At 38.2% G+C, this 26,132-nt stretch overlaps 2 protein-coding genes across 4 annotated transcripts in view; both read left to right on the top strand.

Annotated features, from left to right (window-relative positions):
- The window catches only part of LOC122834659 (contactin-3-like), a 61,552-nt gene extending 47,885 nt beyond the window's left edge, over window positions 1-13,667 (top strand). For 2 of the 3 annotated variants that reach the window (XM_044123293.1, XM_044123281.1), the window contains exons 21-23: window positions 126-238; window positions 366-534; window positions 5,977-13,667. In XM_044123293.1, coding sequence (XP_043979228.1) covers window positions 126-238; window positions 366-534; window positions 5,977-6,074 — 380 coding nt within the window. In that variant the 3' untranslated portion in view covers window positions 6,075-13,667. The remainder of the gene's footprint in view (window positions 1-125; window positions 239-365; window positions 535-5,976) is intronic. The other variant, XM_044123304.1, reaches the window with a different exon arrangement.
- Window positions 13,668-15,382: 1,715 nt separating this feature from the next.
- exosc10 (exosome component 10) lies at window positions 15,383-25,975 on the top strand. Its single transcript, XM_044123268.1, has 25 exons — window positions 15,383-15,599; window positions 16,512-16,648; window positions 16,950-17,073; window positions 17,159-17,263; window positions 17,494-17,653; window positions 17,734-17,842; window positions 17,922-17,997; window positions 18,783-18,893; window positions 19,066-19,209; window positions 20,108-20,298; window positions 20,936-21,092; window positions 21,372-21,520; window positions 21,662-21,712; window positions 21,805-21,916; window positions 22,025-22,072; window positions 22,155-22,230; window positions 22,303-22,412; window positions 22,739-22,831; window positions 22,930-22,998; window positions 23,079-23,184; window positions 23,255-23,328; window positions 25,143-25,317; window positions 25,431-25,495; window positions 25,590-25,666; window positions 25,751-25,975. Exons 1-25 carry the CDS (start codon window positions 15,474-15,476, stop codon window positions 25,779-25,781), a joined length of 2,676 nt encoding a protein of 891 aa, XP_043979203.1. The 5' UTR covers window positions 15,383-15,473; the 3' UTR covers window positions 25,782-25,975.
- The last annotated feature ends 157 nt before the right edge of the window (window positions 25,976-26,132 follow it).

Raw genomic sequence — 26,132 nt, 5'->3', positions numbered from 1 at the left:
ATCCTTCGCTAATATTGATTTTAAAAACAGCCAGATATGGTAATGTGATGATCCCAGTATGCCAATAATACAGTCATTTGCTTCTGTGCCCACACTCTGAAATAAATCATTTTTATCTCATGCAGCGCCTGCCCAGCCACCGCTGAATGTAGAATGGACCCTAATTGGCTCTCAGCTGTCTCTTTACTGGGAGCCTGTGGTGGCAATGGAATCAGAGTCAGAAGTTACAGGATATCAAGTGAGTTTCTCCGCGCTTGATGATGGCGGGTTTATTAATGCCGCACAATAAGCTGTGAGAACAGAGTCGGCTCCGAGAATGCATATTTACGTTGTGTCTTTTCACTTGTTTACCCTCCCTTGCTCAGCTTTCGTTCTGGAGACAGAGACACAAAGAGGTAAACACATTCACAACGGTCAATTCGACAGCAGACTTGACCCTCCCTGAGAATGAAGACGACTACATCATTCGCATTCAGACGCTGAGTGAGGGAGGACTGGGTCCAGCCTCAGATCCCATACGGATCCATAGACTGAGTACGTTTTTTTTCTTTTTGTTCATATTTTATTGAGTTGAAAAGGTGAAAGAGGTGTGCTCCCAGTATACTTGCTTTTGTTATTTCATGGTACCTCTGTGTCTAGAACCTACATGCTAAATATTTCTATGGACTTTTATGAATGAAATCACTCGACACGTTTCAGTTCTGACAGGGACATTTTGTCCTCCGTTAACTCAACAGTACTAATGTCCCTTGCCACCCTAATTTGGCTCTACTGGACTCATGTTTTGCTGAAATATGCAGTGCCATCCATCTCTGTCTGCAGCCCTCTTTTTGCTAGGAGTCATTACTGTCTTGTGGAGCTCCAGGGGAGCTCGTTTTCCCCTCTAAATGCTACTTTACATTGTTGGAAGTTCTGTGCCGAATCCCTTAAAAACAACAGATCAGAGGGGAGTTTGAGTTTCATGGTGGCTTTTCTTTTAAATAAACACTTTTTCCCCCCCTTTTTCTTTTAGACACAAAGTGGAAGATGTGTGCAAAACACATAAACAGTGAAAAAAGTATTTTTTTTACAAAAAGTAAAATCTCTGAAAGTAATTCGAGCATCATTTATACTTTTTTTTTTCCTCTGGGGAAGATATTTTTGTAGATGTTATTTCATTATTAAAAAAAAGTCAGCACCACATGGCTGTTAATTTAGTCACAAAGGTCATGAAAATGTTGGGATTGCAATCAAACTTAATCAGGTTCCTGGTCCCTTTACACACAATTATAAGGCATGATTGAGTTTTATTGCATTTATAAGAGGCAGTTTGAATTCCAGTGAATTTTCATAAGGTGGTTGTAAGTAGCATCTCCTATATTGTTTATGTACAATGGTAACAATAAGTCATCCTATTTACTTGAATCAATTACATTTTTCTAACCTTCAAAATTGACAGCATGCTTTATTATCTTTAATTTCACTATTAATAGTGTGTTTGTTTTTCAAAATGTTATTAATTTCAATTATTATTTTGTAGTGTTTAGCTGGACCAGTCAAATGACTTAATGTATTTGGTGTATTAGAGAAGCATACTATTTGATTGCTGAGCAGCATCTGCTTTTATCGGAGGGAATGTAGGTATGGATTTATTGCCAAAAAGGACAAACTGAAAGAAGGGAACATTTGCCTTGCATACACAATGTGTGAGACAGAATAGCTGACTGGACTTTAGCCATGGGTATTTTCATCATTAGCACGTTTGACAATTATTGGTGGGCAGCGCTCCACGGAGCATTGGCCACCTTCCAGATGGTGTTGGATTAAAGATAACTTATAAGTATTTTTTAACATGTCTGACACCAACTCTTTGTTCACATTGTTTCGTAACAGGTGTGGACATGGAGAGAAGGGGTAAGACAGGCAGTCAAAAGGACCTACTTTAGGGAATTGAAAGTATGGTGAAGAAAAACTTCTCCAAAAAGTGGCCCAAGTAAATGCAGCAGAGTAAATCCAGCTCTGGTGTATTCCAGACAACATTGAAGATTTCCAACATTTCTGAATCCAGGAGCTTTGCTGTGCCCCATTCAGCCTTGCTGATATCTGATGGAGTTGGCCCCATGTCAATTTGGCTCTTTTACCAGTTTGACAAAACTTACCAAAGCTAGGTAGGAATGGCTGTACATGTAGAAGTCAGCAAGAAATGGCTTGAAGTGGAAAAAGTACAAAATGACAATAGATTGAAATGAGCAGCACCTGTTAAAGTCTTTCTCTCTGCTGTAGCAGCCTGAAAGTAAACATGACATGCCTCTGTAAAAAATTGTTTTCTTTTTAAACAGCTTTTCACAGCTTTTGTGCTTCCTCTGACTTACTTCTTGAAACACCTCACAGACACTAAAAATAGCTGTCCTTGTAAAAGCTTCAAACAGAGGCTGGACCCAAAAATGATACAAAACAAGGAGAAAGTTTAAAGCTTTAGGGTGTTTGTAAAGTACCTCAACTCTTTGCTCCTATGTTGGACATATCCAGACATTTGTATTGGAGCGGCAACACAATGTTGAGTTGTTGTAAATTTTGCTCACTTTAGGTCTAAGTCTACAGAAAATATGTTTGCAGACTTGAGCTGGACATTTATTTTGAAAACATAAACTTTTTCATATTATTGTCTTAGCTCATGTTCATCAATTTGAAAAAGAAAAAATGTCCAGACAGTAGTAGTCAGTTGGATCATTTTAGGTAGGCTGGGTAAATGTTGACTTTAGACTTATAACAGAGAAACTTAATCCACTTAAGGATTTGTAAGTGTTCAAATTGAAACCTAATACCAGTAGCTTTTGCTCATAGCTAGATAAAATAGGAAAAATTCATACAACAATCTTATTTTTTCCTTCCGTAGGTCAGTGACACGTCTACAGTAATTCTCAATAAATTAGAATATGGTTTCTGATGAGGCTTGTCTTTCAGATTAAAAGTATCTTTTGAAAATTATAACCTTTAAGCAGGTATTAAACATACTCTTCATCATGCGTACATTTTTCTAATTACATTTTTTATTTCCTGTTGGTCTGATGTAATATGGTCATCTTAAATATAGAGTTTTTCTTAGTTGTAAGTGGAAAGTCCTCATAATAAACAAGATTGAAAACACCGATGTTAAAACAATTGATGTTGAATGTAATTAATCTGTATATTGTGTTTCTTTTTCTAAGCTAACTCTCAGAAGTAAATCAAACTTCACAGTAATATTATAATGTATTGAATATGACTGTAATTAATCAGGCATAAACTGGTGGTCTGCTTCATGGACACCAAGTAGTTCTTTATAACAATGTGCGAAATGTTTGACAATTACGTTTGCTCTTTTATCTGTTAAATTCAAAGTGTTCTTTGAAAATTGCACTATTTTTCCCCAATAATTGCTTTCAATACTTACTTTCTCCGACAGTCCTGAATATGTCACTGTTGTTTCTCTTGTTTGTCTTCTTAAATGGCTCGAGGGCACTTTGTATGACATAATTGCAAACAACCTATTGCAGCTAATGAAAATTAATTATTAGAAGGGAGGAACAACACCTCATCAATCTTTACAGGGAAAAGCAAGCAGGTTAGAAAGAGTCTGGGAGTTTTACAAACATTCCCTAATACATGTAAAGATTACCAATGTCAGTCTGGTTGCTTGAGCCTCTTCCTGTCAAGTGGTGCTGCCAGAAATAGTGGTGAGAAAAGGCTCTGATTGTGTGCTGATAAACTTTTTGTTGAAGGGAGATAATGATGAGAGCAAAGTGAATGGAAAGTCCCAGGAACAGGAAAGAGGCAGAGTCCAAGCAGTTCAGATTTCATGAACACAATTCTAATTGACAACCAAGTCAGGCTCACTGTCCAATAAAATATACAAGAATCAAAAGAAGAAAATACCCAAGATAGGGTCAGGCGCAAAAGCCAAAAGAAAACCTAACTCACAGAGCAAATGGTGCATACCAGAAACAGAGTACAGACATACAGTACAGACCAAAGTTTGGACACACTTTCTAATTGAATTCATCAGAGCAGATGTGATGTACTGTATATAAATGACACAGGACCGGGATCAGAAGGCAAAACCACTAAGACCAGATGTGGCTTCAGATAATCTAGCAGGGCAGAGGTGAGACAAGTAATACTTAATCAGAGTTCCTGGAGCTGCATTTTGGTGAGAACAGACTAAAACCTTCACTATCTTTGACTCAAGCAGTAACAACTCCCTCACTGAAGAGTGTTGAGTTAAAGGTAGCACTACTGGGTGGCATAAATGTTACCCAGTGGTACGCATGATGCGTTCACTTGGAAAATATTTAGTTGTAAGTTTTCAAAGCTGATGATCGACCAGTTCTAGTCTCAAGTATGTTTCTCAGTGCTTCTCCGGTAGCTACTTTAAATACTTCTAGGCTACTGGTATTGCCAGTACCTTATGAGCTAAGACTTCCATCCCACTAGATTATTTTTAAAACTATATAAAGATAGCAAGCGTAAAGGATTTCAATAGCAAAGATGACTTGCATCTCTAAGGGGAGATAAAAAATGTATCTGTATGAGCCAGGATTGACTGAGTAATAATACATACTTGTTGGAGAGAAGATGGAGACAGAGCAGAGAAGTAAAGGACAATGGGGGAAAAACCAGTGTAGTGTGGTGAAGATGTGATGACTGCATTCTGCTGCTATGACATCTTGAATCTTATTGCCGTTTTAACTGCAACGTTACAATGACACAACTTCATGGTTTATCCGTGAGGTATACCACAGTTTCTGCATCACTCAATGTGCAGAATTCAAAGCTTTGCCAAAATCTGGTGCTTTGATTAGCTTTTCGTTACAATTTTGTTCAATACAAACATGTCTCAAGCCAAATGTTTTCTTAACTGATTTGGACATGTACCTGTCAAAGTCCTGAGGTCTTCTGAGAAATTATCTAAACCAGAATCAGTCGATTTTCAGTTCAAATGGCCGTGAGCGGTGATTTGCTCGTCTAAAACTCAAAATCTGAAAAGTGAACTGATCATATTTAAGTGTTTCCAAGTCACATTGACAGTAACACTCTTCAGCGGAGATGCAGTTACTGAGTGAAGGTGACTCAGAGTTGGACGTTTTCAGGAGCAGGGAAGTGGTTAAGAAAATAAGGCAGAAAAGGACACATTTAAATTGAAAAAAATATTTTCTACATGTTAAGACATGTTTGTAGTTCATTTTTCAGATAACTGGGAAGCTGGACTGAGAACTTCATAGGTTCTGTTTAATCATTGTAAGCTTTCAACTTTGGATGATTATGAAACTTGCTGGATTTGGGAATGTTAGCTGCTCTTGCTAATACAAGATCCAATTCAGTTTACATTGTCAACTCCTCAATTATTGTTGTCTTTCTTTCAAAGAGTAAAATGGCTAGAAATAATATTTTACTTACAAAATATTGTTTCCCTCTCATGTCAGCAGCTTACTTTGACAACACATTTGTATATTTCAGGTAAGCTATGGACAAAACCTCAATCAAAAATGAAATCTAAATTCTCCCTTTAATTTATTAAATAGTAAAACTTTACATCACATTCAGTGGTAGGTGTTGATATGGGCAGTCATCCAGGGCAGTTTAAGAAATGGGGCAGCAAAAGCAGCAGATTAGAAAAGGAAATTGGTCTTTTAGTTTCACCTTGTACAAGTCTTCTATTGCTTTCAAGCAAGTAAAGCCAGTGGAGAGTTAGCACCGCATCATTCTACTGAGAATAGAGAGAATGTTTTGCTTGGTTTCTGCAGGACTTTGCTGTATTTATCCAGCTACTGAACTGTCCAGCATACAACTGATGCAAGAATTGCTATTGGTTATTTGTAACATGTTTTCAACTCTGTCGGAATGTTTCAGCCTTCCAGTATTTTGAGTCTAAGAATTAAAATAGTGTATAAGTTGGATGTGAGCTTCAGTACTTTTAATTTTCACCATTTTTTTATTTTTTTTTTGTCTTTGCTGTAGGTATGAGCGCCCGTGGCTCCAACGCCCTGAGTGTGGACACATCCCCGCTCTCCTTGTTCTTCACCATTGCAATATCTACGTACAGGTCAATATTGTGACAAGACCTCTCTGCTTTGTTTTCCAACATTTTTCTATTGTTTCTAAAAGTAACCATGCTTTTTGTTCTCTTGACTCTCGTTTGGAGATGACAGTTTTATTGTGTTCTGTAGAAAATATGAGGCAGTGCAATATTGGAGTGTGCTATCAGACAGAATTAATTAACATTATTTGCTTGCCTTTATTATTATTATTTTTTTTTATGTGGGTCTGACATTTTGCCAGTCAGGAACAATACTCCAATTCAGCTCTTTACTTTGACTCTGAAATAACACAGATGCCTTACTTCCATTCATGTGCCAAAGTAATTTCAGCCTTCTTCTTGTTATTAAAAAGACAGCTCCATGCTTTTCTTAGCATTCAGTTTCATGCAGTTTACAGTCATTAAGCACTCAGTGCACCTTTTGAGGGCCTCTGTGTGAGATTTTAGTTTTCATCTCTTGAATTTTTTGTGTTCCTCTTCATGCCTCCATCAGATCATCTGAACATGTTCATTCACACATATGCTTGTGCCTTTGAAGATTCTCGCAATGGCCCCAATTACGGATACATCCAGCAGCCTGTTTTTATGAGTAGATGCTCCATTAAAAATGGATTGTGTTCCAGATTACGGTCATAAAACACCTCATAGTGTTATTTACGTTATCATTATCGCTTAACTTTGGAAAATTGAATGTTAAGGTTTTAATGCATGAAGAAAAATAACTTCAATCTGTACTTAACTTGGCATTAAGAAACATGTTCCCGCAAACAGCAGTAGGAGTAATGCTGCATAGTACAAGTGCCAATTTGTTCTTATTTTCAAGTTATTGGGTAACAACAACAGAAGTCATAAATTTTTACTTCCAAGTCGATTCTTTGAAGTGAAAATTTGTACAAAAGAATTTATTCTCTTTTACAACTAAACGCATGACACTTTCTGTATTCCACTTCCATGCTATAGGAAAGAATGAAACAAATGATGTATGAAACAGCCATGCTTTCAGAACGCTGCTCTTCAGCTTCAGGGGAAAACCCCTGAGCCAAAACCTCAAAGAAAATTCAGAGAAATTGGCATTTACTTCAATCTATACAGTTAAGAAGCTGATAAGTGAAAAGGTGTTAAAAAAAAAAAGGTTAATTGAAGAGTAAAAGCTTTTGAGAAGCCTGACTTTCAATGTCTTTGTTTTGGCTAAATTTTACAAGATATATGGACTGTAGTCAAAAGGACACTGCTGAACTTAAACACACACAAAACACACTGTTTGTGGATATCCAGGGTTTGGAGCGATAGCCATTCTTAATCATAACATAACAAGCTGTGGAGGGATGTTGAAATGGCATATAATGCCTAATTTCACATTTTCTAAATGAAGCATTTGCCTGTCTAACTTAAAAACTAAGTAAGATAAAGCTCTAATGATAACAGATAGGGGTAGATTGCCTTTATTTTGCTCAGATTTCACAAATATAGATTCAAAAATGTATTGTGCCAACTGTAGATCTCAGTAATAGAAGTCAACACTGACCACTTTATTAGGTAACCTGTTTGAGTGCTTGTTAACTCAAAACAAATTCCACTCATCTCATGGTAGTAATTCGATAGAGACCGGTGTCTAGACAAGATGAAGATGACTGGCTGGTTTCAAGCCACACACAAGAAATACAATTTTAGTGACTTTGAGTATAGCATGGTTCTTGGTGTACATAGAACTGGTCTGAGTATTTCATAAACTATTAATCTGCTGGTGTTACCACACATCACCATCCCTTGAGTTTACATAGAATGGTTTGGGGAGGGGCAGGGAGAGAGAAATGACCAGTGAGGAGCAGCTGTAGGGATGAAAATGCCCTTTTGGTGTCAAGAGAGTTGGACAGAATTTACACTCTGGCTTGAAATAATAGAAAGGCAACAGTGGCTCATGTAAACTCCTTTTACAAGGCATGCAGAATACCGTCTCCAACACGTCAAACCTTGAATCACATTGCGTGACTTCAGCTGCAACATTCAGAACCTGGTGTAAACAACATGAAAGCATGAATCCAGACTGACTTGTATCAATGATTCAGACTGCTGCTGCTGCATGTGTTGTGATGGTGCGGCACACTTGGACTCCCTTATTACCAATTGACTAACTAAGCAGTGTTGATGACCATATCCAGGTGACTAATGCAATTCTAAGAAGGTGTACCCAAAACGTGGCCAGTTTGTCTACAAAGAAATTGAGGAAAAATAAGTTTGTAGTGTCATATTAACACTTCTAGTTATAAATTCTTATCTTTAAGAATCCATGTACAAAATATAAAGTAGCAAGGGAGTGCATTTAAACTTTTGGCACCGATAAAGATGGATGTAGTCACAAGGGTTCTAAAGTCTTAATTTTGAGTGTACAACCGGTGTATTTCCATGTTTTTAATTGATCTCAAAGAGAAATAGGTTAGAGAGATGTGACAGAACTGATAAGATGACAGAACAGCACAGTCCAAGAACAGTTAGCATTTATATTATTAGATTTATAGTAATAAAAAGTACCCTTGTGGCATATAACTGCATAAAAAAACAACTGCCTAATTAACTGATCTGAACCTTTTTAACCTGTACATAAAGCATACGCCTTAGCTAACTCGCTGAAAGACTGAATTTTAAAACGCCTCAGGGCTTCGGTACTGTCTGACACCTAGGAGCAGCAGTGACAAAGAGCCCTCCTACTGTGTTTTTCTCACATCTCCAGCATTTGAGAAAATAATGGAAATAAGTGTCACCATGCAGATGACCCCGAACTGTCGGCTCCAGCAGCAAAATGACCTAACCCATAAATTATTCAATATTGCAGCTGTTTACACGTCTGTACAAGTCAGGTCATTATTAGTTCAGTTTTCAAGTGGCGTTTCATTCCTGACGCAAGAAATTTGGCACATGGGCGTTTGAAAAATTTCTTGTGGTTCATTGATCACCACGGCCACTATTCTATTATTTACTCTTTGATTCAAAGTTGGTTTTTTGCATCCCGATCGTTATCTGGGATATTGTGGCTGTATTACAGAAAGAAGTCAAACAGACTGAGAAGAAGAAGAAGAAGAAGAAGAAAAAAAAAACAACTTCAGAATTTGTGTGACTTTTCATACCCAGTGGCTACATCCATCTGTTGTACCATCTAGCATTTTCTGTCGCCAAAACCGATAATCCGCCGTTCACCTCACATCCACTTCACACCCTCTTCACACCGCCACCAGGCAAGTGGAGGTGAGAAAGGGAGATGGCTTTCAACTTCTTTCTCACTTGTTTTGGTAACAGATCCCTGCATTTACAACAGAGTTAAACACTGCAAGCACCATTTTTTAAAAAGGCTAAATCGCTGTTGCCATCTGTATGTTAGCAGTTTTTTACAGTTTCCTAATAACTGGCAGTTCAAAATACTTGGGAATAAAATGCATCATGGCAGCCTCTTTTTAAATGCATACCCCTTGTCAACCAATTTAAAACTCTTAATAACCCAAATCCTTCTTAATTAATTTGCTGTCTCACAAACTTTATGGTTTTCCTTATTTGAATGTGAGGCCTGTTTTTTGCACGCTTTTGTATTTCTTTAACAGTGGGACTCAAAGTTTTTAAAGATTTTAATTTTACTTGAGTTAATTGCTAAATTACATTTTAATTGAAAACTACATATGAAAAAATAAGGAAGATTTTCAATTTAAAAAAACAGTTTTGCTGCTAAATTATTAAAAAATGGATGTGTGAAATCAACAATAAGAAAATTCATAGGATTTTTCCTGTTTTTGCATAGGGAGCGTATTTTTGGCTTGAATAGTTCGATGACAGGCTAACTCCTTTTTGCACAACTTGCACACAACGATATTCTTTTCCAGCAGCCCACAAGATCTTTTTTTAAACAAAAATTAAAATGCAGTGGGCCAAGAGCAGAGTTATATGCTCTAAAACTAAAGTTTTGTACACAAAACGTATAACATCTTTAACTCATCTGCAACAACCTCTCATGCACCACCTGTTTCTCTAAACATATTATTAGTTTGGATTTCTTACAGAACCTTGTATAGAACCCAAAGCATTTAAAAAAAAAATAGAAGCCAAATCTGTGCAGTTTCTATCTATAGATTGTGATATGGAGTATTCTACATTTCTTACAAATGAATTGCCTGAAATGTTTCTGCACAATGAGGTTGTGAGCCTTTTTGAAGTTTTTTTTTTTTCTAGCTGGAAGGCTGCAGTGGGACATAAACATCTTACATTTTTTTCATTTAGTTGAAGTACATTGGAACCTCATTTAAGACATTGTTACTTGACATTAACTTGTTTATCGTGCTGTTCAAAGCAATTATTTCAATCCCATCACCACCAAGAAAAGTTTCAAGCTCCATTTTATTTATTTATTTATTTATTTATTTTTTACTTTAAGCCCTATGATCAGAAAACTTCTCCGTGAACGTTTCAACATAGCAACATGCATGTGAGAGTACAAATGACTAAAGGATTTACAGGAAACCTAGCAATTCATTAATTAATATCAAGAGAATATTCGAACAGAACTTTCAGTGTTTCTCTGCTGGGCACCCAGCCGAAGCCAGCCGATATGCATCATCATCATCAGCCATTAAAGTTGGGACGAGACGTTCGAAATGCTGCCAATTGTGCCAGTCTGAAAACTGAAATCTAGCCACCAGCTTCGACGTTATTTGGATAAATCTATGGTCAGCTGTGTTTTAATACTTTGTGAATCTGTCCTTTGTTGTCAGTTGTACTATTGGCCTTTTTTTTTTTTGTGTCGTTTGTGCCGTCACTGTTTGCTTATGTACTTCAGCGAAAAACCACAGCCACCACCACTCAGGTACCCAGACCTGCTTCACTCTATCATGTAAATGCTCCAAGGTGGCAGGAGCGAATAGATCAGAGAGGTATTAGCTCAGAACACAATGGGCTATTTAACAGTCTGACTTGAATGGAAAGCCTGACATGTGCCATGATTTAGCAGACATTAAAACATCTTAATAAATTAGAGCAGGCCTGAGGGGTTTTGTGGGGAAAGGGCATTCGACTAATGGCACTAATGACACCTGCACAAGACTAATATATCAGGATTTAGGGAGGACTAAATCAGGACGTTCTATCAAAATGACACCAGTAAAGGTGTGAGCATGAGACAAAAGACAAAGTGTGTGAGCGGGATTGTGTGTGTTATCACCTTAGCCTATGGAGTCAGAGACAAGTGATTTCAAGAGGACCGTTGTGGTGTTTAAATCTAAATTCTTCAACCTCTAACAATGCTTGTGGGCACAGAGTAAGTGAAGCATCACGGACATTCAAGTAGAATAATACAAGGTCAGTGTCGGGGGCGCGCAATGGATTTGACCCAGTCAGGAGCTGACAGGTCTGCTTTTCTATTAAATGATTGTAGATTACCAGAGCAAGGCGACTAGAGGGAAAATCCACAGAACGTTGGGTGAATTTTTCTGATTAAACCTTGTTTTTGTTTCCTGCAAATATGTGTAAATGACTCAAACTCCTTTGAAGTCTAAGTCTGGTTAGGTTTTTTTTTCAGTGGCTTTCTGTGTATGTCAACCTATGTATGTTTTTTTTGTTTTTTTTACCACTGTGTTTTTATGAAATGAACATACATGCTTACATGGGTAACAAATGCTTTTGGCCAATGTATTGATCAAACAAATTGAAAAAAAGACAACCTTTATGTCTTTGGTACATGGAAGCTTTGCCAGCCTCTTTGTTTTGTAATGTATTGGTAAAGTAGACATGATTTGATTTGATTTGGATGTTTTCTTTCTAAATGTTTGATATGGTTCCTAATTGTTCCTGTTTTCTTTTTGTTTCTTCCAAAATCTCTGCACAAAGGCCAAGTGTTGTTCAAAGGTTATGATTAAGAGCTGTTGTTTTCCAATATGACATCTAGTCTTTATTAACCACGTACAACATCCTCCACAATTATCAGTAGATGGGTAGAAAAAAAAGTCCAAAATAAGTTCATCTTTTATTGCACTCACATAATCTCATTAAAATTTACTTCTGTCCTCATCCAGCCTTGTTTGTCACAGACTGAGGTGTTTAAAACTGTTTGCTTCCTGGAAGCAAATGTGAGCCACTTGTTATTTTCTGCTAGCAGGAAGTCATAAATTGCTAATTAAAAGTTCTTAAAAGACTCTAGTCAACATAATAAAGAAAGTGTACATTACATTGTTTCTGCTGGGTTTTTAAAAAGTTAAATTTTTAATCATATGAATATTTTTGGCCTTAAAATGGCTTAAATGCAACTAATTTGCATTTAGTTACATCTTAAATTAGGAGAAAATTTAGCTTTTTTTGTTGTCTTTTTTCTTTTGGTTTCTTTCAGTTGACTTGCCTTTTTTTTAGGTTTTGATGCACGTACCGTTGTCGGATTACTATTTCTGTATCTTGTAGTTATAGCTATGAAGCTATAACTTAGCTCAAAGCTTAATTTCTTGATCAAAAGGAGGAATCGAAGAAATTAATCACCTGACATTCAACCATTCTCGCAATGCAGCAAAATATTTCTTATTTATGTTTGTTTAGAAAATTGAAATCAAAACCTTCTTGTCATGTAGTGGCACCTTGTTTAAGTTAATGTGTCTTTCATAATTAGAATAATTGTAAGTGCCAGAAAGTAGTTTTATTTGGGATGCAATAATTTTGGAAGGGACAGCAAACAAAGTTTTTACCTCCACCTACTTCTTTTCTAGTAGGATATTTGTTTAATTGCTAAAACATGTTTTCTCGTGTTGTTTATTCTTTTAACTTATGTTTGAAGTTCAAAGAAGTGTAAGATATTTTACAGTATCTTAAACTACCTTAAGATATTTGTTCTAATTCACAGATATCTTAAATAATAAAATACCTTACATTTATCCCACAGAAACTTGCAGAAAGACTGCATTAAAAAATATTTTGGTTACGTTTATATTACAGATATTCATAGAGGTGCCTGTAATAAAACAATAGATTTTTTTTTTTTTCTGAGAGAAAACATACTCAGATCAAAAGCTGAAGTCGTAATAAACATCTCATCTGGAAGAAAGGATTAATTTATTTAAGGCTTTTTTTTAATGTTTTTAGGACACCACAATGAGTTGATTTTGGTGTCCTATTTCAAATTGGTTTACTCACTCGAAGCTTGAATTTGAAAAATACATGACTTCCACCTTACACCAGCTGCTGTCTCTGTCCTTTGGTGCACTGTTCCAAAATGCTGCAAGGTGGTCAAACTGATGAAATAGACCACAAATATAAAACATTTTGTGTTTTTATAAAGTTTTTCCTTTTCTTTTTTTTCTGTTTTTTTGGGAATCAGTAAGCTTGATTGTAAAACATACATAGTATAGGATACTTTAAATTTGTAATTTGTAAAAGTGGTGAAACTAACGACGACGATTGGAGCTCTGGGTAACAACGCTTGGCCTTTTCTTATTTGTGACTCCTCAGTATTTTTATGTCCCGGTGATCTCTGTGAGATCCTTTGACTTTTTCACATTGAAAAGTGAACAGTTGATCTTGATATGCGGAAGATGTGCATGTGTGATATTGTTTGGTGCATTTGTGTTTTCTAAACGAGGGACTTAATAAAAGCCGTTCATTGAGGATTTTCTTTGTGGATTTTTCTGCTTTTCTATGATTATTCTGTGTGGGATGGGGTCATTTTCAGCATCAGCAGTTTTAATGTCTTTTACTGCAGGAGGAATTTGAGTAGAGCCTCAGGGTGTCATGGTACCTATAAAATGGATGATATTATGAAAAAGCTAGTAAATGGGGGTAGAAGGCTGCAGTAATATCCTCTTCACTGAATAAGAAAAACAGTCCATAAAAGTTTTTGCTTGAAACATTAACTGTATTGTTGCACATCATTATTAAGATCATTATCAAAGAAATTTGAATGTAATTTCACATCCACTATTTTCAAGAACACACCGTCTAAACCTTCAAGTGTCAAGCTTTATGCTTCGCACATCCCCGTCTCTTCCACTAGATCTGGTTTATTTGTGAATTTGTGAACTTCAGAGAGTTTCCACCAAAACAACAGAATGACACGGAAAGCTGCTGTGAGGTATTGATCGAACCAGTGTTGCAGAGATGCTTTTAAGATAATAAGAAAGAGAGGACCTTGTGAAGAGATCGATTCGAATGGGAAGTGAAGAAAAGAGAGGTTTCTCCCCACAGATCATTTATAATGAGCTGGTGTGTCAATACTTTGGCTCTTCACATGCTATCGACCGCTGGACCACTACACTGGGCTCTGCGTGGTTGATGTTAACACAAAGAGAGATGAAAGATTTACAGTGAGTATTTTCACGTCGTAGCGCAACACCGCGAAATGCTTTAAATTCAGATATGATCAGGACATATTTCATATAGAGATGCTTGTGAATGCATAATTGGCGCACATTGGTTCTCCCAGTGCAGCAACTGCTGCCCCGTGGCTACCACAGATTGAAAATGTCCACACTGCCCCCTCGTGGTGGTAGCGCGCTGGTGGATCCTTTTCTGCCACGGTGGAGAAGATGAGGCAATACAGAGAAGATGTTGCTGTGTCTGCAGTGTCGCTGCATTGGATGGATGCACTGCTGACGAGCGCCTGCTCCTGCAGGATTTGTAGCCAAAAGAGATTAAGATTCTGGACAGAATTTAGTCCACATTGCAAAAGGCATCAGAAGATCCTCTAAACGTCACATAATGATGGTTTCTTGTTTGGGTTATTTTAAAAAAATTGCACGAGTACCTCGGCAAATATTCATTGTGGCACACTTTCGGTTAAGCCCACCAGCCACCACTGCACCCCTGACTCACTTTTAAAAATGATCGTCCGTATTCCTTCTCAGGTTCTTTCTTTTTATTATTATTTATTTATTCCGTAATTTAGCCACCTTTAATTTTGTGTTCACTAGAAACTGTGGAAACATTCTGTTACTCACTTTATTAACAAACTGTGAACATGTGCATCAAAGGTTTTCCCATCTCAGATGCAAGCAGAAGAAATGATTAACTTAGCTGTGACTCCTGACCCTGTACCTTTCTGACTGTAACGTTTCCCTTATTATGTGAACTACTGGTGTGGTTGTTGCAGGACATTGTGTTAGTTTATTTTTAGCTTAAATTTAAATAAAAGCCAAGTACTTGTGACTAAGACTGTACAATGGTGTAGACTAACAAGTCAGATGTGAAAGGAAAATATATTCTGGCAAATATACAACATTAGGATACAACTGAGTGAATTAAAAAAATTTATAATCATAACTCGGTATCGAACAGGGTGATTTTGCATTTAGTTCCTCCACAGACAGGGGGCGCTGTAGTTCCTCTACCGGTCTTCAGCTCGTCTCCGAAGAAAACACTCACAACAGGGGCTGCTTCCTGTGGCACGCATGTACACAGCACTGTTTAGATGATGAAAGCCTCCAAGAAGAAGGAATCCACCAACAGTGGCTCCCTGGATGACAATCCAGCAGCCAACAGAGAAGAGGAAAGTGAGCTTTGTCCTGGCTTTAAAGACGTAGACGCCTTCGTTAAAGTGAGTCTGACCGAGAAATCTTTTCCCTGCGAAAGAGGACAACGTGGATGAGCCCCTGTTAGCTCAGCTATGTGCTGCTAGTCTACTCGCCTCCTAAGAAAATCTCTAACACATGACAAACCATCTAAATGTGACATTTAATGACATTTACCCAATGGTGCTTGACATGAGTTTAGAGTAGCTGATACTGCGTTAGTCAAACTTCTTGTTAAATATCTCTTTGCAGTGTGAGGTAACTTTGAAGTAAAAGGTTATACTAATTATAAACACCTATATATATTCTTTTAACTGGCCGTTTAAATGTTGAGGTTTGCTGAAGTTTGAAAATAAGAGTACTTGGTAAATAATTAAGGTATTTCTAGAAAAATATATCACTCTGATACATTATACTAATAGGTTTGTGTCATGATAGCTTTGAACTTTAGTTGCTTGATCTGCTTATATTTAATCTACATGTCATCTGCTACTTAATGTCTATAAATAGCTACGTAACAGGAAAAAATAACAATACTGCATATTTATCTTAGAACTTGTCCATCATTTTAAAACGCTGTGCCTTTCCTATTTCCCCCTCCCACCGCAGCAAGATTAACTTGGTGCAGATTAAAGTCTATCTTTAAGCTTCTTCAAGTTAAATCGCCTACTATAAAATAAAAAACTTTGCAGTAAACATGTGTAGCAGACTAGTAACAAGGTTTTGCTACAAACCTAAGTCAAAGCTGGTATTAAAATAACAGATATAAATAGTAGTTAACATCATAGTCCAGAAACTGCCATAAGCTAACATTTTCTTCCAGCTGTCTTTGGATAAAAATAAATAAATAAATCATTTTGGACATTTTCTTAATCGCCACTTTGATTATGTCACAAATGTTCTTTGAGATTAGTTTTTTCCTCTTTTCTTCTCTCCAGTATGGTTTGGGGGCCGTGTTATCAGCCACTAAAGCCTCAGCTGGCTTACCTCAAGCAGGAGATGAATATGATTTCTACCGGAGCTTTCCAGGCTTCCAGGAGTTCTGTGAAAGTCAAGGAGACAAGCTTCTCCACTGGTAAGTGTTTAATTAGATTCCTTCAAGCTCCTTTCTATAGGACGGCACCTTTTCTTTCATTTATTAAGCTACATGTAAGTTGCACATTTATGCTATTGTTATTCTATGATGACTTTTGCCAGAGCCTGTACACACTCTCCTTCATTGTTATTTTTTCCTAGCTTACTTTCATATTCTCCTCAACTTGCATGAACTCGTATGATTAGACCTGCTTTTGAAAGTTTATGTCAAATATACGCCTATCTGTATAAAAACCAGCCTGGATAACAAGAGCGGTTTATCGTTTTGTCTTTGTGTTTAGCATGAGTCAGATAATGCAGCATCATGGCTGCAGATCTCACATAAGAGACCGGAACAAGCTCACCGGACTGGAGGAGAGGTTCGACTTGGTTGTGGACTCAAATGATGTTATTCTTGAGAGAGCGGTAAGACTTTTATCTAGGGAACCGTTTTAATTTAAAGATAAAGACATTTTTGCAATCCAACCGAGCTCTGCTGCACAACTTCCAGGGGATTCTCCTCGACGAAGCCGACGGGGTAAACAGGAGCCAGAATCCCGTTATGCCTGCCGGGTTTCAGCCTCCGAAAATTGTTGTGTCCAGCTGGAATCGCAAGGTGATATAACTGACCCATCAGCCGTTTCAGTGGCGGTTTTGACCCAAATCTAGCATTGTGTGTCCTAATCCAAACATCTAATCCAGTGGAGTCAAACTAGAGTTCTCCATAAGAGGTGTCTTTTGACTCCTAGATATATTCCAAATCCAGTCAAATAGCTGAATTACCATAATGTTGACTTTGGTGCCTAACACCTTTTTTTGTTTTTTGTTGGGTTTTTTTTTTTCCAGGGTTCTAGCTCTGGCAGCCGATCGGAGACGTTCCGACTCCTTCAGGCCAAGAACGTTGCAAGGCCCCAACTGAAATTTAAGGAGAAAGTTGACAACAGCAATACGCCTTTCGTTCCCAAGATCTTCATCAAGCCGAATGCGCTGAAGCCACTTCCGTCATGTATGCCAGGCCTTTTACCCTCATAAGTGTCATTTTACCTTGCCGGCATTTCTGAGCGGATGACGTTTCTCGAACTGCAGATTTCTCAAACAAGCAAATACGCAAAGAGAGGCCAGAGGACCTCGACGTCCCAGCTGCCTTGGCTGACTTTATCCACCAGCAGAGAACTCAGGAGCATGTAGAAGACATGTAAGGCTCGTGCTGTTGTGTAACGTGAACATTGTTGTGCTTTGTCTCTTTGTTAATGTAACGGTTTGGCTTCATGTAGGTTTGCACATCCATACCAGTATGAACTGGACCATCTCACCATACCAGAAAGGTTACTGTCCAAGCCGGAGCCTCAGGTAACACGGTCAGATGAAGTCATCATGTAACGTAACCCCAGACCAAGCTGGAGCTTTTGTTGTGCAGCATATTAAGACCCATCTCTAAATTACTGCTGTTGATTAGAGAAGGTTGTGGTTGGGGAAAATTTTAGTCTGCTTTCTTTAGAGTTCAATTTTCTGAAACAGTTATTTTTAGTTACTCAGATGACATTCCTTTTTTTTTTTTTTGGGGGGGGGGGGGGGGTGTAATTTGTAGTGGTTGGCTTCACTTCTGTCAAACCAATACTTTTCTGTTGCTGCCGTAATTTACAGTCCTCTAAGTCCTCTAACATAATATGTGGGTTCTGCTTTTGTTGTTTCTGTCGTACTTGGTCCATTTTAAGCACCTTTGCTTAAAATTTACTTAATGGATTTTATAGGCTTAGACTCTGTAAAGTTATACGAGTGAAAATGTTCTGCTGTCCAATGAAGAAAAAAAAAAAGGAAATTGTTATGTGTTCCAGATAAGACTATGCTTTAGGCAATGGAAAGTTTTTGTCCTGAAAGCTTCTGCTGAAGCTTTGTCGACATTATTGGGGTAAACTTTGATATTGTTTTTCTACCTAGCTTAGGTTCTGTGGACTCTTGAGGGGTTTTTTTTAAAGCAGCTAATAACCCATCTTTTTAAAAATGTATTATTTAATCAATTGCAGCTACTGTTCTCTCATTATTTGGAATAGCTCAGTGACGTCTTGACTTAAAAGAGGATTTAGCTGCATATTTTGACTGAAGACTCTTATATTTTATCTACTTTTGTGTTGTAGATGTACAAGCCGATGGCCGAGACGAAGCTTTCCTTCATTGACTCACTGGAGGACCTGGTCGCTCTGAATGGGAAGCTGTGCCGATTATCTGAATTTGCAGTGGATCTCGAGGTATGCAGATGATTTTTAATTCAAATCAAAATAAAAGGAACAAAACTCAAACCATAGAGCGCTACGTTATTAGGTCTTATGTGATTAATGCTTTTAGAGTTTTTTTTTTTTTTTGTCTGTTTCGGGTTTTTTTAATCTTTTGAACATTTAATTGTTTTGTTCTCCACGGCAGCACCATTCCTACCGGAGCTTCCTCGGCATCACCTGCCTGATGCAGATCTCCACCAGAGAGGAGGACTTCATCATCGACACTCTGGAGCTCCGCAGCGAAATGCACATTCTGAACGAGGCGTTCACTGACCCGACTATCGTAAAAGTAAAGAAACGACTCCATGAATGAGTTCTGCTGGATGCTGAAAGGTGTCAAAAGGTGTCCCCTTTGGAAGTGTTAAAATGCGTAACAAAGTTGGTTTAGTTACAGCAGCTTCTTACTCTTTAAGGTTTTGTTTCTTGGTATAGTTTATAGAAAATCTTTCATAGAGGCTTGTATACTGCATCAGCATATTGTTGATAAATCGCACTGACCCCTGCTGGTCTGCCAGTTTGGAGCTCTGGGATTTCATATTTGATTTGAAAGAAGGATTAGCATAAAGCTTGAGCCCTTTTTTACGTTTTTAGCATATCTGTAAACCAAAAAAAAAAAAAGAACATTTGTGTTGGGTTAAGTCCAGGTGTAGTTTTCTGTTTTGTGTGTCTTATCGTTGTGTTTCTGAACCACATTGTCTTATTAAACGCTGATGCCTCTCTTGGAGGAACGCTTTTAAATATTTTTCCATGTTCTATGCCAGGCCAGCTCAACAATATGAGCAAACTGGCCTTTACCCAGTTTTGTTGCTGTGAGAAATCACTTTGACTAATAATAGTTGAAATATTAAAACCAAAGTGAAACCGACCATCTTTCTAATCTTCCCAAGCTGAGAGAGCAGTCAGATGTTGTAATTGACATTATTTTAAATCTAAAGCTCTGACTTTGTGTGATGCTCTCTGTGAGAGCAATCCTATTGAGACAAGTTTGATGAAGTTGGCAGGTGTCTTGTGATGTGTGGGAGCCAACATGATTCACACTCAGCGGGGGACACCTTTGCAAACAGTGTGCTGCGTGGGCTCATACTGCCAGCTGAATTGCCAAAAAAGATCCAAACGGAAAATTCATCATGTGGTCGTTTTTTGTTTTTTTTTAAAACCATTCAAAATGTACTTCCTCCTCACCCCAGGTTTTTCACGGTGCTGATTCTGACATCGAGTGGCTCCAGAGGGACTTTGGCTTGTACGTTGTCAACCTTTTTGACACCCATCAGGCGAGTCGAGCCCTGAACCTGGCCAGACATTCTCTGGACCATTTACTGAAAAACTTCTGCAACGTGAACTCGGACAAACGCTACCAGCTGGCTGACTGGAGGATTCGGTGCGTTGACAGCTGGAACCAATTATCTATTTAAAGTTTTGTTTGTTTGACTTTTTTTTTTTTTTACCTAAGACATTACATTTTGTTCTTTTTAACTTACAATTATTGTGTTCACTCCCCAAATTCTGCTGCTTACACCAGCAAACATCAGTGTAATTTATTGGTATTCCTCTATGATACATAAACAGAAGGTGATGATGATGTGAAGTTGTGAAAAGTGTGGCAGGCATTTGTGTTCCCCCCACCTTTTTCCTCTCCTACAGTGCAGATAATCATTAAGGGTTAGTTGTGCTCTCCAGGAAACTGATCTTTAATCAATAGTGACAGGAAATAATTTATTATCTGAAGAAAACCATTGGAAGTCCAGTTTTAAAATCTATGGAGGTTTAAAAAATGAGGCAACGCGCTTAAAATAAAAGTTCTACTTTACGCGCAACTCAGTGGGACTGAATATAAATTATTTCAGATTTCCACTTGGATAAAAACTCTAAAATCCTGCTAAGTCTGCGGCCGACACACGAACAAGTGTGAAGACCGTTGCAACGCTCTGCACTTCAAGTTGGGAGTTTTCACACTTTTCTTCTTTAACATTACTTGGAAAAACATGGAAAGAAGTTAAACGTACATTATGTTGCAGCCCCTTGCCAGAAGAGATGATCGAATATGCTCGAGCGGACACGCACTACCTCCTCTACATCTACGACTGCGTGCGGGCGCAGCTGTTGGAGTCGAACCACGGCCAGCCGGGCCTGTTGCAGTGCGTCTGGAACAAAAGCAAAGACGTTTCGCTGAAGGTTGGCTTCGTCTCTCGCCTCGGCTTAATCACTCGGATGCTTTCCTGTGATTCAAACTGGTGAATCACGCATGCGATGCGTGTCGAGTATATAATTATTTAATAACTGTTAACAGCAAGGATTAAGAGAAACAGTGCAGATGACTAATTAGTACTTTCATTAGCATTTTTAAATGTATATTACAAACGACTCTCTTCTTTTTATTTCTTCGTGCCGTAATGTTCTTCGTTGCCTCCTGCCACATTTCGCCGTACCGACCTCCTCTCCCTCTACCGACAGAAATACGTGAAGCCGATCTTCACCGAGGAGTCGTATTTAGAGCTGCAGAGGAAGCAGAAAAGGTCTTTTAACACCCAGCAGCTCACCACATTCAGGCTGCTGTACGCCTGGAGAGACAAGCTGGCCAGGCAGGAAGATGAAAGCACCGGGTAGGCTGTGTGAAATCACTGGACCCGCTGTTCTAGAAATGTCCCGGATCCATTTTTATATGTGAATCTACTTATTTGAGCCTCACTTGGTATGACTTTTTTTTTTTTGTCACGTTTTAATGGCCGCTTGTTTACTTTCAGATACGTCCTCCCCACTCATATGATGATCAAAATATCCGAAGAGCTGCCCAAGTAAGACCCATCCCTTTTATAAAGCATTTTAATGTGTCACGTGTTTCTCCTTTTGGTTTAGATGAGTTTCTTTTGTCATTTAAACTCCTCAGAGAGCCGCAGGGCATCATCGCCTGCTGTAACCCCGTCCCGCCCCTGGTGAGGCAGCAGGTCAACGAGCTCCACTTGTTGGTGCAGCAAGGCAGGGAAATGCCGCTCCTTAAGGTGAGGCGAGATTGACGGCGGCGGTTTGAGCTGCCACTCACCGCGCCGCCGGCGAGCCAGCGCCACTTCCACATTTAACTATGGAATGATTCCGCTTTATTCTCACAGGCTGAGATGGCAGCACAGAAGAAGAAAGGACTCACAACCATCAAAAAGGTTGGACGTTGGACGAACACGTTTTGGTTGACGGTAACCGGTTTGGCGTTGGTTGGGTTGATAAATGATTTTCTGTATCCAGGCAGACGTCCGGTTGTTTGGTCCACATGATACGTCCAGGGGGTCTGAGAGCAGCCACCCTCAGCTCATCGCTGATGGTAAACTTGATTGTTGCACTTTGGGGAAAAAAAATCATAAGGGGCTATTATTAATAATTTGTCAATTTTCAGAAGTCCCAGTGAAACAAGGAATCCTGTTCTCAGAGGAGGATTACAAAATGGATGTTGATGAGCAGAAAATAAGCTCCTTGTTAGCTCCAGCTAAAATCACCTTGTTTCAGGTAAATGCAACACCTTACAAAAGTGTAACATTTCTTTTACAAATAAAAAAAATATGGCATGTGCCTTCTGAACCAGAAAGTTGTAGAACTTAACATATTTTTATTTTTTTGTTAGTTTGTTTTGTTTTATTTGATCAAAGTGGCTGAAGCAATACTCTGTTAGACATAATCAAGATAAAGAGCATTACTGTCCATGGTGGTATTATGATCAAATCTGAAAGATTTCAGAGAATTAATAGTTTTAGAAGGGAGTTAATTAGTTTATTCAGCTGCTCTGTTTGTAAACTGCGTTACAGTTTTTATTAGAACTCTTCTTTCTTTCAAAGGAACTGGAAACTCCTGCTGGCCAAAAATCCCTCTCCGTAGCTCAGATGAAAGCAAGGAGTATCATCGAGTCTTTTGAAAATCCTTTCAGAATGGTAAAATAAAAGAAAGAAAACATCAGGCCTCTGACTTATTTCTGACTTTCATCACACTGTTTTTAATCCTTCTGGGGTTTTTTTCTTCGAAACCTCAGTATCTGCCCTCCACCGGCGCGCACGTCAACAAAAACGCCAAGTTCGACCCGTCTTCAAAAATATTCGAGGTAATCCGAGCCCCTCTGCTGCGGCTGCTGTGTTTTCTTTGTTATCAGGTTGTCATAGGTTTGCTTTGTTACCTGAACAGATCAGCAAGAGATGGAAACTGCAGAGTGCCGAGCAGCAGCAGAAAGAGATGGAGGTCAAGAAGAAATCAAAGGACGAAGCAAAACAAAAAGCAAAGAAACTGTCAGGTAAAACAGGATCTAATTATCTCTAAGGTAACTTCTTTTTTGCTGGATTTTTATTTTTATTTTTCTACAGAGGAAAGAACCAAGGCTAAACAGAGCTATCAGGAGTCTCTGCGGAACATCGCCCCTGTTCGCCAGCAAGCCACAGTAAGCCGTTCACTCTGCTGTCGTTTTCCGCTTTACCTGGTAAAAGTTTGATGAGAAAGTTGAGTTCCATGTTGCCAGCAAGTCTGGCGCCGCATATTAAGGCGAGCGCTTTAACAGTCAGTTTAACCCCGTGCGGTGGCCTTCATTTCACCCCCCCACACACACCTGGCTTTCCAGCACAGGGAACACTGTGACTGACAAGCAGGTGAACTACATCTGCCAGCCTGCAGCGGCAGCAGAGTTGTTACATTTTTTTTTTTATATTTGTGTCTGGCACATTACGTGCCTGGGGAAGAGTAAGCGCACAGTGTGGGATTTGCAGCACCGAAGACATTTATTTATTTATTTATTTTTTTTTTTCCCCTCATTGTGCATTTCTTCCCTACTGAGGAGAAACGGGAGCTTCTTTCTCCTCTGAAGCCGCCCTGCTGTTAGATCGCTCTCTCTCTCTGAGGGTATTACATGATACCTGCTGAGTTACTCATAAACAAGCTTTCCTTCCTGTTCTGTTTTATCTGCACTCTTCACTTCGTATATAAGGTGAGCTTGAATAAAAGGAGGTCACGCCCTTTGATTTCCGCATGTCTTCCTGCCAGCTTTACTGTTTCTCTCCTGCTGGAGGAAAAGCATGCAGGTGGGATACGGGCCAAAGTTACTCTGTCTGTAACGATGAGAGAGAGAGAGAGAGACAGAGAGAAAGCATCCCTGCATGCCGGCTTGTTAGCGCCATCTGGTGGCATGGATCATAGTCAGAGACATTGGCAGAAACTCTGCAAAAAGTAACAGTCGTCCACCTGCCAACTGCAGAGAAATATTGGCTGTGATGTTAGCAAATTGTCACTGTCAGATGGCCCCTTGGCAGCAAAGATTTCTTTTTTTTTTTTCCGTCTAATTAGGATTTTATGTCAAAAGAATTTCTACTTTTTTCTGAGTAGCATTGCATTAACATTGAGAGTTGATAATCGGGGTTCATCACCATTATTTGTTCTGTCTTCAAACAGGATTAAAAAGCGTGTAGCAGTCATCTATATAAACGCATATCCAGCAGCAATTTTACAACTACATAAAGATAATAGCTTTTCAAATATGAAAAAAAATTTGTTAAAATTTCTTCAATTTTGTGTTTAAAAAAATAAATGCATCAGTAGAGTTAAATCTGTAATGTTGTTTTTTTGTTGTTTTATATTTAAGAAGTTGGATTTATAGAAGAAGAAGATAAAGATTTGCTATTTATGTAAGGCTCTGATGTTAGCCTTTTGTTTACTATTTGATGACGCAAACATCCTTTTTTTTATTTTTTTTTATCTCAACTACATTTGATAGTCCTTTGTTTAGGTTGCCAATCCAACACTGTACATTTCTAGTTGCTATGTGCAACTATAAGTACTGTATATGATTATAAAGATTTTTTTTTTTAACTTAGCTCTGTCGGGTTTTTTTGGATCATGTTTATTATTTTTTTCAGAAATGCCTCCTATTTTTGGCCCTAAAATAATAATAATAAAAACATTTTTCACAGTTGAGTATTTTAGATTTGAAGAACCTAAAACTGTGGACTGAAGTTGCTACATTTCTAATTTTTAAACTCCTTTTTTCATCTTTGGAAAATGTTTCTTTTTTTTTTTTTTTCCATTATCCCTTGTTTGTTAAAGAAATCATCTGGCAAAATGATAATTGAAAATTAGAAAAATATCTGCTTACATGTCCAACAAAGTACCATAATTTACCATCAAGACAACGTTGATGTTTTTTTTTTTTTGGAAAACAAACTAAGTTCTTTGACTTTAATTTGTTTCTTACCAATGTTATTTCAGGATTCAAAAGATGGTGGAAGGAAAAAAGCCAAGAGTGGCAGCGAGGATGGAGAGATGACTCCCAAACCGAGTAAGAAGTTGAAATCAGGAGAGAAATCCCAGAAGACCGAACCTCCTTCTGAAGAAACCTTCAAACCCTTTGACTATACTCAGTCAGATCTTAAAGTTTTTGATGGTAGGCTTATTTGATCCTGTCTTTTTATTCCTTTGAAAATACCACATCCTAATTTTAATCCAAATTCTAGTGATGCTCGGTATGAACAGACAGTTTCCTGCTCTGCTTTACAGGCTCCAAAGCTAAGGACAACATGCAGTTTGATCCAAATCGACAAGCCCAGGATTTTAGGAAAAAGGTGCGTTTGTGGTTTGCTTAGTTATGCAAAGCCTATTTGCAAAACTATATAGTATTTTCTTTATGCCTAATGAATTTAACTCTTTTGCCAACAGAAACGTCCTCAAGGACAAAATAACAACTTCTCTGCAGGAAACAGAAGCATGTCGTACATGAAGGGCAAATCAGACAGGTAAACACTGAGAACAGCAAAGTTTCTTTGTTTCTGCATTTTCAGAAATCTCCCATGCTAAATATTCTGTTTTAATACCTACAGAGGGTTCCGACATGCCTGGCCAAAGAGATAGACTCTGCATTTTTCCTCATCTTTTTAAATCACCTGGATTACATGCATTTTCCCTTTTTTTTTCCCCTTACTGCAATTGAAACCCAGTTGTTCAGGACTGATCAATTTTTGAGTGTGTTTTTTCCTCCACCTCTGATACTGCCCTGTAAATATGTGGAAGCACATAACTCTTTATTAAAGTTGGTTTTAAAAGAAAACAGTCTGTGTTTCGAAGCTGCGTGTGAAATTGAATGTTGGTTGGTCATTTAAGAAATCTAAAGCCTGGATGTAAAATATGTATGGCTTATTCCTGTGGAAGTAAGTGGGAAATATTAAAGATGTCACATTTTCAATGCCTGAATAGTTTTATGAT

The sequence above is a fragment of the Gambusia affinis genome, linkage group LG01 (assembly GCF_019740435.1).
Source record: "Gambusia affinis linkage group LG01, SWU_Gaff_1.0, whole genome shotgun sequence".
In the NCBI taxonomy this organism is placed as follows: Eukaryota; Metazoa; Chordata; class Actinopteri; order Cyprinodontiformes; family Poeciliidae; genus Gambusia; species Gambusia affinis.
The sequence above is the reverse complement of the archived record's forward strand: the minus strand, read 5'-3'. Positions and strand labels throughout refer to the sequence as shown.

What these genes read in the sequence shown, in the direction of transcription:
- exosc10 (XM_044123268.1), top strand. Translation starts at nt 15,474, where the DNA reads ATGATGAAAGCCTCCAAGAAGAAGGAATCCACCAACAGTGGCTCCCTG. An exon ending in ATGTTATTCTTGAGAGAGCG is followed by an intron (nt 17,074 to 17,158) that starts GTAAGACTTTTA and finishes CACAACTTCCAG; the next exon opens with GGGATTCTCCTCGACGAAGC. An exon ending in CCCAGGATTTTAGGAAAAAG is followed by an intron (nt 25,496 to 25,589) that starts GTGCGTTTGTGG and finishes TTTTGCCAACAG; the next exon opens with AAACGTCCTCAAGGACAAAA.